An 18,465-nucleotide genomic window follows, 5' to 3' on the forward strand; every position below is an offset into this window, starting at 1 on the left:
ACAGATTCAGGGCTCTGAGGGAAGTGCTTTAATTATTAAACCATGAATTTCTGAAGAGGGAACATGGAAGAGGTCAGATGGAGATGGCACCAGAAGTTTTGTTGTTTTTTTTTTTTTGCTGAGGAAGATTCGCCCTGAGCTAACATCTGTTGCCAATCTTCCTCTTTTTGCATGTGAGCCACCACCACAGCATGGCCACCGACAGATGAGTAGTGGAGGTTGGCACCCAGGAACTGAACCTGGGCCGCTGAAGCAGAGCACACTGAAATTAACCACTAGGCCACCGGGGCTGGCCCCCACCAGAAGTTTTGAAACAGCACACTCAAAAAAGCTCTTCATTCCCTTGGACAGGACCCCAAAGTGACAACAAGATCCCCACATCCCTTCAATAACATTGCCCCCACTGGACAGTCTGTGCCTTGATTCCTTTCCACCTCTAGCACCAGGAGTCTCCCAGGCTTTGGTTATCCTCTGTGAAGAAGACTATCCTATTGGTTAAGGATGCCACATTCTAGGAAGGTCTGCACTATAGAAAAACACTGAACATCTGTTTCTGCCTCTGTATTTGGAAGGATACATCCATTAGAGAAATGATGTTTTTACAGGAAATCAGGCTGAGTTTCTTGAATTTGATGTCCTTTTCTGAAAGCACACAGGAGAGCAGAATTCAGTCAACCCCTGAGAAGATAAACCTATTCTTGTCTGCTGAAAGTCTAACAATGTGGTTAGATCTGGGGCTGGTGAGGGTGAAGACGTGGTCACTCCTAGGATGCTGGTGAGAGTAGAAACTGACATGACCTTTTGGGAGGAAAATTTGCAAAATATGAAAAAAGCCTTAAAAATGGGAATATCCTTCCACCCATTTATTCTAGTTTTAAGAATCCCAAGCAAAGAATTACAAATTAAGATTTTTATCACTGGGTTATTTATAATGGCAAAAATTTAGAAATGATATAAATGACCAATGGAAAGGTATGGGCAATAAGTTAGGTGATGTCTATATGATGGAATATTACACAATACCTCAGAATCATGTTTTTGAAGCATATTTGATGACCTGGGGAAATGCTTATAAAAACTGAGTTTAAAAGGCATGATTTAAAATTATTGGAGAAATTTGAACACTCATACATGACTAGTGGAGATGTAAAAGAATCACTTTGGAAAATAGTTGGGCAATTCCTTATAACATTAAATATAGAGTTACCATGTAACCCAGCAATTCTCTTAGCTATATACCCATGAGAAATGAAAACACATGTCCACACAAAAAACTTGTACATGAATGTTCATAGCAGCATATTCATAATAGCTAAAAAGTGGCAGCAACCCAAATGTCCATCAGTGGATAAATGGATAAACAAAACCTGGTGTAGTCATACAATGGAATGTTATCTGGCTGTAAAAAGGAATGCAGAAGTCCCAGCACATGTTACAACATGGATGGACATGGAAAACATTATGCTAAGTGAAAGAAGCCAGCCACAAAGGACCACATATTATATGACTCCTTTTATATGAAAAGTCCAAAATAGGCAAATCTATTGAAACAAGAAGTAGAGTGATAGCCAGGGGCTGGGGGAAGTGGGCAGTGACTGCTACTGGGTATAGGGGTTCTTTGTGGAGTGATGGAATGTTCTAAAATTGGTTGTGGTGATGGTTGTACAACTCTGTGAACATACTAAAAACCACTGAATTGTATACTTTAAATGGGTGAATTGTATAGTAGGCGAACTATATCTCAAAGCTGTTATATTAAAAAATAAAATTGTATCTATAATTTAAAACCACTTACGTGTGCGTACATACACACACGCATAGACACATAGAGACACACAGACTACACATACACATATACAAACACGAAGACACACACACATGTAGGATAACAGTGGTTATTTATGGGTGGTAAGATTATTGATGATTTTCATCTTTGTCATTAGGCTTTTCTGCATTTTTTGGAATTTTCTATTGTAACCCCCCCTCATTTTTTGTAATCAAGAAATAAGCAATGAAAGCTCTTTTTAAAGTGTACCAAAGGTCAGCCCTGGAAAGCAGGTCTGTGGCTCTGAGGAGCAGGGAGCCTGAGGGAGCTGGAGGGGACCCAGGCAGCATGCCATCACATGTCACAAGTCCCCTCCATAGGAGCCCTGGGGTCCCCGCTGGATGGTGGGTCTGAGCACTTACTCTTTTGCAGCACAGCATTTAAAACATATTCAAGTTTCTCTGCTGTCACCTCCATGTCCTGTGAAAGTGGAGACAGTTGCTTTTTATGGCCTTTAGCACCTTCTTTGTTAGAGTTTCTCTCAGTTCTGAGCTTGATTTGGCTCAAATGATAGACCAGGCCCTCAGGACCTGCTGCAGATCCATGTGCCCATCTCCTCAGTGGCTGCAGCCCGCTTATTTCCCGTCCCAGAAAGGATGAGAAAACTGGGCAAAGCACGCTTCCCGACCCCTGAGCTGAAGCTCCCCAGACGGTGCGTATGTTAGAGGACTTTTGGGTCTGAGTCTCCACGCCTCTGCAAAGCAGCATCACCTGGAGAGCTTTAAAAAATGCCTACACCGAGGCTTACCCCAGGGACCATTTCAATCCGAATACCGGGGAGTGTGGCTCATTGATTATTTTCAAAACCTCTAGGGGTGAATCTCAGAACCATTGATCTAAGGCTGTCCACTAAATGCTACTGAATCTCAGCATTTACAGCACTTAGAAGCTTGTTAGAAATGGAGAGTTTCAGGCCCTGCCCCAGACCTCCTACCGAGGAATCTGCATTTTCCAGGATGCCTAGGTGATATTTATGTACAGGACAGTTTGAGTAGCACTGACTTAGGGCTCATTTTGCCCAGGGTTTTGAACTAGGAGTGTGCAACACCATCACCTGTGGAGTTATTTTCACATGTGCCTGCGCAGGCTTCGCCCCTGGAGCTTCTGAGGCCTGGGGAATGGGGGTTTGGGATGTTCAGCCCTGGCGAAGAGTTGCTGATCCAGCTCAAGCCCCCACTGAGCGGAAGAGGCAAGAAGGATGGAGTCCAAGTCATAGGCTGGCTGGAAGAAGAGCAGGACTAGGACCGAACAACTAAACTCTGGAGGTGCTTTTGGTTGTGAATAAAGGTGGAATGAATCTCCTGCAACATTCGCTGCTTCCCTTCCAAGTCTGGATCTCCATTTCTGGCAACTTCTGTCCCTCCTCACATACCTCCTCAACTAGGAGGAGAGGCTCACCCAGGCCACTCCTCCAATCGATGGCGCCTGAAGCTGCAAATTTACAGCTCCCTTCCACGCCTCACAGGTGCTCCACCCTGCCCCAGGCTATGGTTGGCCCTGGGAAGGAGACCTGATGGCTGCTCTGCCTGCTGTGGTTTAAACAAAGTCACATGGGTCCCCACTTTTCTCCACCCCAGAATATCATCCCCAAGTCCCCCTGACCTCCCTGACAGTGCCTAAATCCCACCATTAGGGCTTCCTCTCCCAGGTTTGGTGTCACCCATTTTTTATAATTCAGGAGCAGGCAAGGGAAGGCGGCTAATAGAGTCATTAGCACCTTGCCATGAATTGGTTTATCAGGCTAATGTTATTTATGGCTACCAACTGAGAGCCTTCAAGGGAACAGGATAGGGCAGTTTCTAGGAGGCCAGAGGCTGGGGCAGGGGCAGGGAAGACCCAGGTCCCCCAGGAGTGGCCAGAGCCCCCAAGAAACAAGCTGAGCAACTGAGAGGGCAGGAATGGGGCAGAGAGGGGCAAAGGGCAGGAAGTCGGGGACACTCTCCCTCCCCAGTGGCTGGCCCCCGCCTGCAGCTGCCAAACCTGGTCACGCCTCTGGTGTTAATGGACAAAGTGCTGGTACATGTTTGCAATGTAATGGTGGCCTCCCTGAACAACACCACCTTCGACCAGAGCAGAGAGAGCATTCTAAAGGCAGCGATTTCTGGGCAGAGTTCAAAGAAGCCACCTCTTTAAGGCCTTCTCTAGCCTCCCACGAAAAGCTTCTGGGCTGGTCTGACCTCCTTTGGGTGCTATTGCCCCGTCACCTGTGGCAGATGGTGTGAGAGGTGCTGTGGAGGAGGCAGTCTCTAGGGCCTCTCAGACGACCGGGGCTGATATCACTGCGACTAGCTCCACCCTGCCTCCTCGGCGCCATCCCTCTGGTAAGTGTTGCTGATGATCACCTTCCTGCGCCCCTGGGCGGGAAGCAGGCCCCTCAGCACGGCGGGGGATCAAGGGCAGCCATACCTCACCAGCCACTTGCTCAAACAGGGCCTGGAACTGCTGTTCCTCCTCTGTCTCTTGGCCAGGTGGAGTCGGCTTTGGAGGCTGAAAATTAACCAGAGGAACTTACATTTGAGCCACAAAAAAGAAACTTGACATTTGCTTTCCCAAAGGAATAGCAAAGAAGTAGAGGCCTGGGCTGGAGGTGGTGCTGCCCCGTGGGAGAAGCCGGGACCTTATGAGCTGTTTGCTGGAGCTCAGAACTGGCCTGGAGCATTACGAACGGCTGTCTCGACTCCTTGTGAAGGCTTTTTAGAAGAAGAGTCTGGAAGGACTTCTTAGAGGGACTCATTGAGCTTCCTGGCCCACTAAAGGGACCGAGCACACTAAAGGAGGCCAGACTCCTGCCTGAGGTAGGGTCCCGGCCAGGGGGACGCCACTCCCTGCACTTCCTCTGTCTCACCACTCACCACCCGTGACTGTAGTTACTTGCTTAATCATCTATCGTGATAGGTGGTAAAATCTTTGAGGGCAGGAGTCTGTTTCTAGCACGGAGCACCGGGCCTGGTGGATGGAAAGAGCTCAGTTTTGGGTGTTCTGTCTTGTTTTGCTTTTGACCTCATTAATAAGCCACAACCCAGAGAGGGCAGCAAGGAGCAGCAAGTTCCCCCCTCCAAAGCAGATCACTGCTGACTTTGGAAGTGTCAGACTGTGCTGGCTACACCTCAGCACCTCTTGAAAGTCTCACAGCCCTTGGACAAGTATAAAACCAGCCAGCTCCTCCCTACAACACACAATGTAGGGAAGAAGTAATGTGTTCCCCTCCAACCTGCAGTAAAAGATCTACCGGCCTCTCTCGTTTTCTTTTTATTGAATATTTTTCTTAAACTGAATACATTTTAAGGATATTCCATCCCTTTCCTAAGCAGCAGCTGCCTCTCAGGGAACAGAGAGAGTCGGTAGCAGAGAGAAAGATCACTCCAAACAGAGCTTTCTACCGAGCACCCACCTGGTTCCCGTGCTGCAGCCCGCTGGGACATCAGGGACTAGAAGGCACAAGTCTCGTTCTCCAGGAGATTAGAATCAAGACGCTTACCTGATCGCAGGTAACCATTCCCTGAACTTCAAAGTTTTACATGATGCTATGGTTAGAAGGACAGGTTCCAGGACAGTCACTGAATCCCACCCTCCATAGTAACACGAGAAGGCTCACCTCAGGAAGGTCAATGTCGACACTTCCATCCATGTCCCTGTGGAGGCAAAAAACACACTGGCTCACGTGGATTACCTTTCTCATTAGAATCTGCAGCCATAAAGGGCCCAGAGGTATTGGAAGGTTCTGTCCCATTGAAGCCCTTCTTTTTCACTGATGTTTACATTTCACAGGGTCTGCAGACCCCCTGCACTGACCTCTCTCTCCCCACATCACTCAGACCCTGCCCAGCATGAAAAGAAGAGGGAGGCTGTTTAGCTATCATTTAAGGAACACTTGTAAATTCTGGGCTTCTAGAAGGAAAAGAAGCTAAGCCAGCAGTCCCTCTCTATTTCCTGGGTGTGTTTTAACAAGGGATATTTATGAAGTGTGACATAGAAAAGCAGAGCAGACCCACAGCTGAGCAGTTTCATTACACACTCGGCATAAACTATACATCTTCAAAGGAGCAACAGTTCATTGGAGACAGTCATTCAGCCTATGGAGGGTTAATCATTTGGGGGGGTGGATTTTAAAAGATTATAGAGCAAGCTGAGTCAGAACAACAAGACTGCCTTGGAGCTGCGTCCTTTTCCCTGGCCCCTCTCCATGGATGTAAATCCTTACGCCCATGGAGAGGGGGCGGTGGCTAAGGGCTGTGTGTTTGCGTGCTTATGTTTGGGAAAAAGAAGAAAAATACTGGAAATATGTTTATTTTGCATATTTAGGGGAACATATTAGGGGAACCCACAGCATTTGGAAAGCAGTAATACAGAGAGGAGGAGCAGGCTTCAGCTTTTGTTGATACTAAAATCATTTGGAAGAATCCAATATTCTAGATTAAAACCTGAAGCACTCCCAAAGAAACACTGCTAAAAACTCAAAAGGAATACAAATCAGCACACAGTAAGACGGGACCAGGGTAGCCCCCCTTCCTCCTCACCCCGGCACTCACACAGAAGGCTGTAGAGCTTTTTTATCATTGTTTGGGACCCTCTCATGAGAACTAAACTGATGGAAATAGAGCTTAATGTGGCTCTTCTGTCACCGAGCTACAGAGCTGACTCAGGCTCAATATCACAGCAGATTAAAGGATCTTGTTCAGGGCGAGTGTGAGTATGGAGTTAGCTTTGCCACACAAAAGCTGCCTATAAATGCCGAGGACTCTGACCTCACCCACCAACAGGACAGAGGACACAGAGTAAGACTGGCACAGCCTGGCTTCTCTCTCTCGTTCTTGTACCCACAAGAGTTGCCAATCTGCGTGGATCTTGCGTGGGGTGCTGTGTGTGGGCAGATACTGGGAGATTCATCCTCAGCTTGTACTAATCTGGGAAAAGACTGGAGAACAACTCTCCCGCAGAGTTTTTTAAAACTAAAGACTTGATTGCTTCTATTAGCTGACGAGAAAGAACCATGCCTGTTGTAATCAGCTTGGGAAACTCAACCAGACTTTATAATTGGGAGTCTTCTCACTGCTGCCACCAATCCAATTCTATCCCACTAAATAAGAGATAAAAACAGAGCAGGCCATGTGGTCCCAGCTGTCTCTAACTTGTCTCAGGTCAGTCCCTTGTTGGGGTTGATCTAGCTTAAATACAGAACTAACAGATTTGCCATTCTCTGCAATCCCTAGAATGTCTCCACTGGGAAAAGAAATGGACTCTTGTATCTTGAACCATTTTTTTCTCTGCCAGAGAGCAACTAATGGCAAATGGGCAGTAATGGGAAATTTTTTCCATGGAAGTACCTGATACAAAATAACTTTGTTGACGTTGCCAAGGAGAAGTGGCAGGACGTCACCTACGTAAGAGTGGGCAGACTGTGTAGCGTAAGCACCGGGCAATCAGCTTTTCTGATTATAATGTAAGCTCCTGACATTAAGCTTTTGATTGCCAAGGTGTCCACTTCAAAGACATTCATCTCAAATAAACACATTGCCAGCTACACCACTGGATAAAGAGCCAGGCCGCCCCACCCGGGGAGTGCCCTTTTATTGGGAAAGCTCTGGTGACCTAGATAGCTGACCATTTGACTGACGGCTTGCTTTTCCCTTCCGGCGCTTTAATTCTCACTCTGATGTTTTAAACACAGCAATAAAGAGTGAACCCACAAAACCCTAGGCTCCCCACCCTCCACCCCAGTAAAAGCAGAACCCCAGGTGCGCGCTCTCTCTCTCCCCATGACATTGCTACATGGCCCCAGGCTTGCGGTGTGTCCTCCAGCACTTGTGAGTAGTAAACCTTGTTTTTTCAAAGTTTCCTAATGGTTGTTGCTGAGGAGTGTCTTGAAATCATAATAAGAACCACAAGGGCCGGTCCAGCCACAACACTGGCTCTGATCCACCGGGGAAATGTCTGTTGGGGCTCGCCACACCAGGCGCAGACCAGTGCCTCAGGCATTCCTAGCCACCAGCATCACTAGCTATAGGCTGAGACCAACTCAAAACAATGTGCCAACGTTTATTTAAAGTTTTTTTTGTGTGTGTGAGGAAGATCAGCACTGAGCTAACATCCATGCTAATCATCCTCTTTTTGCTGAGGAAAACCGGCTCTGAGCTAACATCTATTGCCAATCCTCCCTCTTTTTTTTTCCCCAAAACCCCAGTAGATAGTTGTATGCCATAGTTGCACATCCTTCTAGTTGCTGTATGTGGGATGCGGCCTCAGCATGGCCAGAGAAGCAGTGCGTCAGTGCGCTCCCGGGATCCGAACCTGGGCTGCCAGTAACGGAGCGAACACACTTAACTGCTAAGCCACGGGGCCGGCCCTGCCAATGTTTATTTAAATTGGAGCTGAAAGAACGTATCATTTTTGCAACCTGCAATAGCCACTCCCTGCACTGTGCACAGAAATAAGTCTAGCATCCCCTAAATGTGGCTCCCACTGCAGAAGCTTCTTGGTAATATGGTCTGGAAAATAAAGGGCTCCACCCAAGAGGGTCTTGTGAGCATGATTCTGGGAGCAGTTGGAGAGCAACTTTTTAATGGTATGCTTGGGGGAGGGGAGGAGTGGAACTAAAATGGAAATATATCCTGCTTTTCAAACGGATTAAGAAACTCTCCTGCCTGGTTTTTCAGGTCGATCATGGAAAAGGGAAGAATGGGGTCATGGTTCCAACAGACCCCTGGTGACTTCTCTGTGAAGGAACTGTCACTGACTAGGTGCCTTGAGAAACTCAAAGGTGGATTTGGAAGCAATTAACCATTTTTTCAAGTTGTTTCTTTTCCTTTTGTGTGTTAAGTGGATATAACCAGCAGTCATACTGAAACTACCAAGGCAGGCACTCAAGGGAGATGGAACCACCAGCCATCCTGAAACTGACTAAGCCTCACCACAAGAGCTATGCCCATGACCTTTGCCTTATTTTTAATGCAAAGATCTCTCCAGGAGGAGCTTAGGCCTCATTATGTGGAGGCATGTTCTCCAACTGAGCCTGTGCAAGCGAATACCCACCTCTCCCTTTTGAATATTCATTCCCCAACCAAATAAAAGTTCCTGCTTTCCTTTGTTCGGACGCTGTGACTTTGGAAATGATTCCTCATGGCCTCCTATTTGCTGCAAATACACTTTACTTTGTGAGACAATTTCCACTGGTGTAGAGTCTTATTTAACTCACCAGGAAGCAAGCCCACTTGGTTCGATATCAGAACCACTAAATGAAGAGGGACTCTTGAACCTGTTACTCACTGGGTAATGGCTTTCTTCTCTGAAAAGATCCTCAGGCAGAAATCGGCTTCCTGATGGGGCTCAAAAGTGCTGGGAATCAGGATGTATTCCCCAGGGGGCAGCTTGAACCTGTCTGAGACTTCTCTCAGGTTGATGAAGGTTTTGCTTCTGGCCTGGGAAGCATGGTATCTGAAGAAGTCCTTGTTCAGGTGTTCATCTTTGCTGGGGCACTGTAGTGGAGACACAAAGCGGGTGGTTTCTCTAGGGAGGACTGTTGGTGTTGGCTCTTTGGACACAGTTTGGGGACTGGGCATTAAGCCTCAGGTGTGAGGCCAAGGAAGAACTGAGAATTTAGAACTCAGATGGTGGACTCGGAAGAGCAGTTTGTTCCCACCCACCTGGTAAATGGCATAGCCGATGGTCAGCACGTCGGCACCAAACCTCTTGAGTTTCCTTCGATCTTTCTGCATCAGGGCTACAAGGAAAGTGCACTCCTCCTGCCCCTCATCTGTCTCAGTCAGGGACAGTTTTATTTGTGGATTGGTCCAAAAGGTATCTGCCATTTGAAAGAGGCAGATTATTTCCCCTTCCTTTAAAGAAACACAAAGGACACACACACACACACACACACACACACACACTCTCTCTCTCACATACCCCTATCCACTCCCACCACATCCTCCCAAACCTAAGAAAATAATTTCTTCGCTTCTTGTCCCCATCGCCCTCTTGCCCTACTTTTGATAAGCCCCTGTGAGAAGGCAAAGTGTTCTCCCTTTTGTTTCCACCTTCTTTTGAACCATTTCCCATGCAGCTTTTTAAAGACATTCTTCCGAGTCTAGTCAGTTACTGTTTGGTCCATCTTATTTTTTCCATGTGGCATTTCAAGGGGAGTGCAGTGCACTGTGGTTGTTTCCCAGCATCCGTTCAATGGTTGTGCAATTTGAGCAGAATTGACTTTACTGCTAGCTCCAAGGGTGAACGTGGATTGGTCTATGCTAGTCCCTCTTGCCTTGGAGAATTGGAACAAAGCCAATCAGCCCATAGCATTCACCGGGCAATATTGGTTCAAGAAATTCCCAGTTAGAGGGAAGTTGAGGACTTTTGTTTAATGACCCTTAGGAGCTGTTGCTGAGCATGTTGAATGAGGGCTCAGGAAGCCCTGAATGCTCTGGCAGCCCTCCTCTGACTATAAAGAAATCCAGACAGTGGAAGAAGTCAACAGAGGAAATAGAGCTGAACAGAGAATAACAAACAAATGGGCTGATAGAACTATGTCTGAAGCCCACCTACTTCTCCTCTGAACTTTTCAGTTATGTAGGACAACAAACCCTTGTTATTGCTAAACTAGTGTGAGTTGTGTTTTCTATTACTTGTAAACGAAAATAATCCAAGTGGTAAAACAAGGGCGTTTCTCTGAGCAATTCTTATCCAACTTCCTGTTAAATCCCTGCAGCCTTCTTTTCCCAGTCAGCCCTGAAATCCTACAGTCTAACTCCACATTTCAGGCTTTCTCTACAGCCTTGGCCCTCATCCATTGATGTCCCCTGGTTGGACTGGACACTTGGGAATAACAGAGAGAATGACAGGCAGACTACAAACCCAGGAAATTGCGGCAACCCCCAGCTGTGGAGCCCCGCACCCAGCTTCCTTGATGGACTGTCACCTCCCATTTGTGGAGAGCATCCACCTCCAGGGCATCAGGAGTGAGGTTGCAGATCTCTACTTTGTCAAAATGGGCCTTGAAGTCACTAAATGCCATCCTGCAACAAAGTAGAAAGACACTGCAAAAGAGGTGATGGTCATGACATGATCCATTCATTCATTCAATCATTTAACAAACAGTTATCCAGTGCCTGCTCCTGTCCTCAAGGAGTGGGGAGACCTCAGGTGTGGGGAGACAGAAAATACACACACACACACACACATACACACACATACACAAGGTAAAGAAAGGTTAAAAAAAAGGTTTAAAAAGGGAAAAAAGGTAAAAAATTTAGGTTGACTATATATGTGCAACAAAGAAAAATGAAGTCAGGTGAAGGATGAGCATGTAGGGGTGAGCGCTATTTTAACAAGGAGGTAAAGGAGAGCCTCACTGATCAAATGTGAAGACCTGAACCATGGGTGACAGGGAAAAGTGGCTCTCTGAGGGTTCCAGACAGATGGACAGCAAGGTCCTGAGATGGATAAGTGCTTGATGTGCTCAAGAAATACCAATGAGGTGGCACGAGGTGGCAGCAAGGAATAAGATCCAAAGATAACAGTGGGTCAGGTGAGCCATCATAAGGGTTTTGGCTTTGACTCTGAGAAGATAAAGAGCCATTGGAAGGTGTTAAACAGAGGAGTAACATGACCCATGGCTGCTGTGTTGAGAATAGATTTCAGAAGGCACAGAGCCACCAGCTAGGAAGTTAGCCCATCGTCCAGGTGAGAGATGAGGGTGGTTCAGTCCAGGCTGGTAGGAGGGGAGGTGGTGAACAGTGGTCAGATTTGAGACATATTCTGAAGGTAGATCCTACAGGACCTGCTGATGGATTGGATGTAGGGAAGGACAGAATGAAAGGAGTCAAGATGTTTGGTTTGAGCAAGTGTAAGGATAGAGATGGGGGGAAGGCTGTGTTGGAGCAAGTTTGGGAAAGAAGATCAGACACTGAGGTTTGGACATGTTAACTTGGGGTGTCTATTACGTATTCAAGGGACTGTTGAGAAGGCAGTTGAGTATGGATCTGGAATTCTGGGAAAAGGAGCTGAAGATATAAACCTGGGAGTTATCAGTGTAAAAACCATCTTTAAACTCATGCGACAGGATGAGATCACCTAAAGAGTGGGAGTAGATAGTGAGGGGAGGCTCCATGGACTGAGCCCAGGGGACTTCAATGTTAAGAGGTTAGGAGATGAGGAGGGACCAGGACAGGACACTGAGAAAGAGCCCAGGTAACAGGAGAACCTGGAATCCAAGGAGCACAGTGGCAGCCGTGTCAAATGCTGCTGATGTATCAAGACGATTAGATTTAGCAAAGGGAGAGTCCATGGTGTCCCTGCCAAAGGCAGGTTCAGTGGGATGGTGAGGCAGACACCATAGTTGAGGGGAGTCAAGAGAGTGAGGGCAAAGAGGAACTGGTGAGTTTTGCCGTAGAGAAGAGGAGAGAAATGGGTTGGTGGCTTGAGTGGGTCAAGAGAGGCTTTTTTTCCTTTGAAATAGGTGACACTATAGCATTGGAATGCTAATGTAAATGATTCAGTAGAAGGGAGAGAATTTATAAATAAGGGGAGACGGGTGTTGCAAGAGTTATGTCCTAGAGTGGGTGAAAGATGAAAATGGAAAGAGATTGGGCTTTTATGTCAAGATCCCTGGAGGAAAGGCTCCTTACCCAGAGTGCTGATGATTTTAATACCGTGCACTGCCTCGGGCAGTTTCAGCCCCAGGTGTTAGGTGCCGCTCCTCGAAGAAGGGCAGATGTGGTGGGGGGCAGGGCAATGGAGCACCCACAAGGACACACTTCGGTGGGCCTCTCACTGTTCATTTCCTCATTTCCTCTGCTCTATTTCCCTTTCCTTCTGTGTCAGACCTTCCTGCCACTAGCTTAACTTCAGATAGCCTCTCAAACTCCGGTTCCTACCTCCTGCTCATATTTGGCAATTTGTGGGAAGATACTAATTCCAGGCCTCAGCTTCCCTCTGCAGGTTTTACTCTTTTTATGTAACTCATTAACCCAGAGCCTCTGTACACAAAATTCAAAGTAAATTTGTCTCTAATTTCCAATTCAACAGCTTGTCAATCTCTCCAAACACCTTGCAGGTTTTCCACAAATTTCTTTGACTTACGACCTCATGGTTCCTGAGGCAGAGATAGCTAGCAGGCCACCAAAGTTGACCCACTAGAACGGACCAGGGACTGCACCCCGCCCCTTCCATCTAGGGCAGCATGTAAGCAGTGATGTGTGTTAATTCTGAGTCAAGGCTCTTAGGAGTGGGGATGTCTTCTCCAGTCTCCTTTCTTCCTCTTCTGCTGACTTCCTGCAGATGACTGTGTGACTCCAGGGGCTGGTGGAGCCACACAATGGAAAGTGCTTGGGTCCTTGTGGGTGGAGAGAGCCACCCACAGAAGAGGAATGTCCTCCTGGACTATTACAATGAGTGAGAAATAAACTTTATTGCATTTGAGTCTTTATACATTTTGAGTCTACTTGTTACAGCAGCTGGTGTTATCCTAAGTCAGGTGCCTTGGAGCATGAGGCCACCATAACAGAATTCTAAAATAGGTGATATCAGCTTAGCAGTTGGGCAGGAGGTTGAAAGGCAATATTAGAGCTGGAAAATAGATATCCATGTTACAAATGGCAAAATATTTGCTAAAAGCGTTGTCTGTAAAAATATGGAAAACAGAGAGAAGTCAAGATGGAGGCATAAGCAGATCCTGAACTCACCTCCTCCTGTGGACACAGCCAATTTACAACTACTCGTGGAAAAATTACCCTTGAGAGAGAACTGAAAACTGGATAAGAGGAACTCCTGCAACAAAGGACAATCCTAATTGAGGTGGAAGAGGCAGAAACTCCCTTCTGGAGAGAAAAAACGCTGCCTTCACAAGCTGCCAGCTTCACGGCCACCAGGAGCCGCCTAAAGATACACAGCCCTCCCTGGAGGAGCGGGGCCCTGAGCCGAGGAGCACTCCCACTGTGGGCATTTTGTGGACCCAACACAATCGAGACAAGTGGCATAATATCTGACTTCGCCTGCTACTAAAACATTGGGGAGTACCCCCAGAAAAGCTGGTCCACAAAGAAATTAAAACCGGCTCTTAAAGGGCCCACACACAAACTCACTCGTTTCAGAAAGCAACCTAAAATTACCAAAAAGAAAGGGGCACAGTGCTTTGGTGAAAAGAGACTCACCAGATAGGCTCTGAGTGCATTGCAGTGAGAGGTGAGACCTCTCCAGGGACTGGGACATTGGCAGCAGCCATTGTTGTGGCCTGGTGTGGGCGTGCTGACACAGACACCATTGGAGTTCTCCCTGGGGCCTGCTAGCCCAGGGTCTGCCCCACCCACTAGAGCACTGATTTAATCCAGCTCAGCCAAGGCAGGCAGCCCACCCTAGAGACTGGCCCCACCCAACAACAAGCCCTCAGGCAACTTGTGGGCCTGCATAGATTGGTGACTGGATTCTCTGCAGCCTGGCAACTGAGCCCACTTCAGTGGGGCAGGGCATGCACAAGGAGCGGGTGGAGAGACTGGGTACACTTCAGGAGGTTGGGGTGTGCACATGGGGCAGGACTGTGTTGACTGTGTGTGTGGACCTGTGGGCGGCAGGGCTTGTCAGCTGCAGAAGACTTGTGCTTCTCAAAGACCCACATAGGGGGTTTGCCCCACCTTCCAAAGCCTGAAGCAATTGGGTGCTCCCATGCCTGAGGCCAGCCCCACACAGCTGCAATCCTCAGAAAGCTGACAAGAGACCTAAAGGCTGGAAGCTTATAGCATTTGTAAGCCCCTGAGCCTAACAACCTGCCACGCTGGGGGCCTACTCACTTAAAAGAAATACTAAAACACTAATGTGCTATTAGAACTTGCAGCCAACTGTGCTGGGGCTCCCCACACCCAATAAAGAGACTGAAGAGCCCACAACAACTACAAGCAGCTGAGCATTACAACAGCTGGCCAGGAGCATAACTCAGCCTCTCTGGGTGCCTACAGGGGGAGCAAACACGCCACAACAGAAGGACACATGTAGCCCACATAGGGGTCACTCCTGGAACACTGAGAACTGAGGGAAGCACACTGCAGGCCTCCTAAGGCATCACTTATATAAGGTCACCTATCCAAGAGCAGGAGACGTAGCTGACCTACCTAATACATAGACACAAGCACAGGGAAAAAGGCAAAATGAGGAGGCAAAGGAACACATTCCAAGTAAGGGAACAGGACAAAACCCAAGAAAAGGAACTAAGTGAAACAGAAATGAGCAACCTACCCAACAGAGAGTTCAAACAAAGAGTGTTAAGGATGCTCACTGATGTGGGGAGAAGAACAGATGAACTCAGTGAGAATGCCAACAAAGAAATGGAAGATATAAAAAACAACCAATCAGAAATGAAGAATACAATACTGGAAATGAAAAATTCACTAGAGGGACTCAAAAGCAGAGTAGAGGATACGGAAGAATGGATCTGCGAGCTGGACGAAAGACTAGAAGAAATTACCCAAGCTGAACAGGTAAAAGAAAAAAGAATTAAAAAGAGTGAGGACAGTCTAAGGGACCTCTGGGACAACATCAAGCGCACTAACATCCGTGTTATAGGTGTCCCAGAAGGAGAAGAGCAAGACAAAGGGACAGAGAATCTATTTGAAGAAATAATAGATGAAAACTTCCCTAACCTAAGGAAGGAAACAGACATCCAGGTACAGGAAGCACAGAGAGCCCCAAACAAGATAAACTCAAAGAGGCCCACACCAAGACACATCATAATCAAAATGTCCAGAATTAAAGATAAAGAGAGAATCCTAAAAGCCACAAGAGAAAGACAAGTTACATACAAAGGAAACCCCATAAGGCTATCAGCTGACTTCTCAGTAGAAACCTTACAGGCTAGAAGAGAGTGGCACAATATATTTAAAGTGCTAAAAGGAAAAAACTTACAGCCAAGAATACTCTACCTGGCAAGGTTATCATTCAAAATGGAAGGAGAGATCAAAAGTTTCCCAGACAAGCAAATATTAAAGGATTTTGTCACCAAGAAACCAGTGCTACAAGAAATGTTAAAGGGACTGATTTAAGGGGAAAAGAGAAGACCACAAATAGGAAAAATTATCTATTTCCATGATAAAAGGGTAATGGATACAAATGTACTAAAAAGAGGTTAGATATGATATCAAAAACATAAAATGAGGGAGGAGGGGAGTTAAAGAGTAGAGCTTTCAGACAGAGGTCAAACTAAAGAGACCATCAATTCTGTATAGAAGGAGAAAGGAACAGAGAAGGACTACTAAACACTGAGGAAAAAAAAAGTGAAAAAATGGCAGTAAGTACATATTTATCAATAGCTACTTTAAACGTCAATGGACTAAATGCTCCAATTAAAAGCATAGGGTGGCTGATTGGATAAAAAAAACAAGACCCATATATATACTGCATACAAGACACACACTTCAGACCTAAAGACACTCACAAATTGAAAGTGAAGGGATGGAAAAAGAAACTCTATGCAAATGGCAATGAAAAGAAAGCTGGGTAGCAATACTCATATCAGACAAAATAGACTGTAAAACAAAAACTTTAAGACAAAAAAAGAGACAAGGGCATTACATAATGATCAAGGGAACAATCCAACAAGAGGATGTAACACTTGTAAATATCTATGCACCCAATGTAGGAGCACCTAAATATATAAAGCAATTATTAACAGACATAAAAAGCGAAATAGACAGTAGTACAATAATAGTAGGGGACTTTAACACTCCACTTACACCAACAGATAGATCATCCAAACAGAAGATAAATAAGGAAATATTGGCCTTAAATGACACACTAGAACAGATGGACCTAGTAGATATATACAGAGATATATACAGATATATTCCATCCCAAAACCAAAGAATATACGTTCTTTTCAAATGCACCTGGAACATTCTCCAGGATTGATCACATATTAGGCCACAAAACAAGTCTACATAAATTTAAGAAGACTGAAATAATACCATGTGTCTTTTCTGACCACAACGGTATGAAACTAGAAATCAACTATAGGAAGAAAATCAGAAAAGCCACAAATACGTGGAGATTAAACAAAATGCTACTGAATAACAATTGGGTCAATGAAGAAATCAAAGGAGAAATCAAAAAATAAATGGAGACAAATGAAAATGAAAATACGACATGCCAAAATTTATGGGATACAGCAAAAGTGGTTCTAAGAGGGAAGTTTATAGCAATACAGGCCTATCTCAACAAACAAGAAAAATATCAAATAAACAATCTAACAATGCACTTAAAGGAACTGGAAAAAGAAGAACAAACAAAGCCCAAAATCAGTAGAAGAAGGGAAATAATAAAAATCAGAGCAGAAATAAATGAAATAGAGATAAAAAAATAGAAAAAATTAATAAAACCAAGAGCTGGTTCTTTGAAAAGATAAATAAAATTGACAAACCTTTAGTTGGACTCACAAAGAAAAAAAGAGAGAAGGCTCAAATAAGTAAAATCGGAAATGAAAGAGGAGAAATTACAACAGACACCTCAGAAATACAAAAGATTATAAGAGAATACTATGAAAAGCTATATGCCAACAAATTCGACAATCTGGAAGAAATGGATAAATTCTTAGAATCATACAACCTTCCAAAACTGGATCAAGAAGAAATAGAGAATTTGAATAGACCAATCACTAGTAAGGAGATCGAAACAGTAATCGAAAACATCCCCCAAAATAAAAGTCCAGGACCAGATGGCTTCCCTGGTGAATTCTACCAAACATTCAAAGAAGACTTAATATCTATCCTTCTCAAAATCTTCCAAAAAATTGAGGAGGATACCAAAACCAGACAAGGACAACACAAAAAAAGAAAATTACAGGCCAATATCACTGATGAACATCGATGCAAAAATCCTCAACAAAATACTAGCAAATAGCATACAACAATACATTAAAAAGATTATACACCATGATCAAGTGGGATTTATTCCAGGTATGCAGGGATGGTTCAACATTCGCAAATCAATCAATGCGATAAACCACATTAATAAAATGAAGAATAAAAATCACATGATCATCTCAATAGATGCAGAGAAAGCATTTGACAAGATACAGCATCCATTTATGATAAAAACTCTGAATAAAACGGGTATAGAAGGAAAGTACCTCAACATAATAAAGGCCATATATGACAAACGCACAGCTAATATCATCCTCAACGGTGAAAAACTGAAAGCTATCCCTCTAAGAATAGGAACCAGACAAGGATGCCCACTCTCACCACTCCTATTTAACATATTACTGGAAGTCCTAGCCAGAGCAATCAGGCAAGAAAAAGAAATAAAAGGGATCCAAATTGGAAAGGAAGAAGTGAAACTCTCACTATTTGCAGATGACATGATTTTATATATAGAAAACCCTAAAGAATCCACCAAAAAACTTTTAGAAGTAATAAACGAATACGGTAAAGTTGCAGGATACAAAATCAACATACAAAAATCAGTTGCATTTCTATACACTAACAACGAAGTAGTGTAAAGAGAAATTAAGAATACCATCCCATTTACAATTGCAACAAAAAGAATAAAATACCTAGGAATAAACTTAACCAAAGAGGTGAAAAATCGGTACACCGAAAACTATAAAACGTTGCTGAAAGAAATTGAAGAAGACACAAAGAAATGGAAAGATATTCCGTGCTCTTGGA

At 45.0% G+C, this 18,465-nt stretch overlaps 1 protein-coding gene and 1 long non-coding RNA gene across 3 annotated transcripts in view; one reads left to right on the top strand and one right to left on the bottom strand.

Annotated features, from left to right (window-relative positions):
- The window catches only part of CAPN9 (calpain 9), a 54,758-nt gene that overhangs the window by 9,143 nt on the left and 27,150 nt on the right, over positions 1 to 18,465 (bottom strand). For both annotated transcript variants that reach the window (XM_087431955.1, XM_014789043.2), the window contains 7 exons: positions 10,670 to 10,830; positions 9,466 to 9,623; positions 9,089 to 9,297; positions 5,421 to 5,457; positions 4,232 to 4,312; positions 2,188 to 2,245; positions 578 to 642 (listed from right to left, as the gene is read on the bottom strand). In XM_087431955.1, coding sequence (XP_087288081.1) covers positions 578 to 642; positions 2,188 to 2,245; positions 4,232 to 4,312; positions 5,421 to 5,457; positions 9,089 to 9,297; positions 9,466 to 9,623; positions 10,670 to 10,830 — 769 coding nt within the window. The remainder of the gene's footprint in view (positions 1 to 577; positions 643 to 2,187; positions 2,246 to 4,231; positions 4,313 to 5,420; positions 5,458 to 9,088; positions 9,298 to 9,465; positions 9,624 to 10,669; positions 10,831 to 18,465) is intronic.
- On the top strand, positions 4,154 to 8,979 carry LOC147916786 (uncharacterized). Its single transcript, XR_015552451.1, has 3 exons — positions 4,154 to 4,620; positions 5,137 to 5,313; positions 8,479 to 8,979. It is a non-coding gene; the product is annotated as an uncharacterized LOC147916786 (long non-coding RNA).

The sequence above is a fragment of the Ceratotherium simum genome, chromosome 6 (assembly GCF_057802395.1).
Source record: "Ceratotherium simum simum isolate JZ-2026a chromosome 6, ASM5780239v1, whole genome shotgun sequence".
NCBI lineage: Eukaryota > Metazoa > Chordata > Mammalia > Perissodactyla > Rhinocerotidae > Ceratotherium > Ceratotherium simum.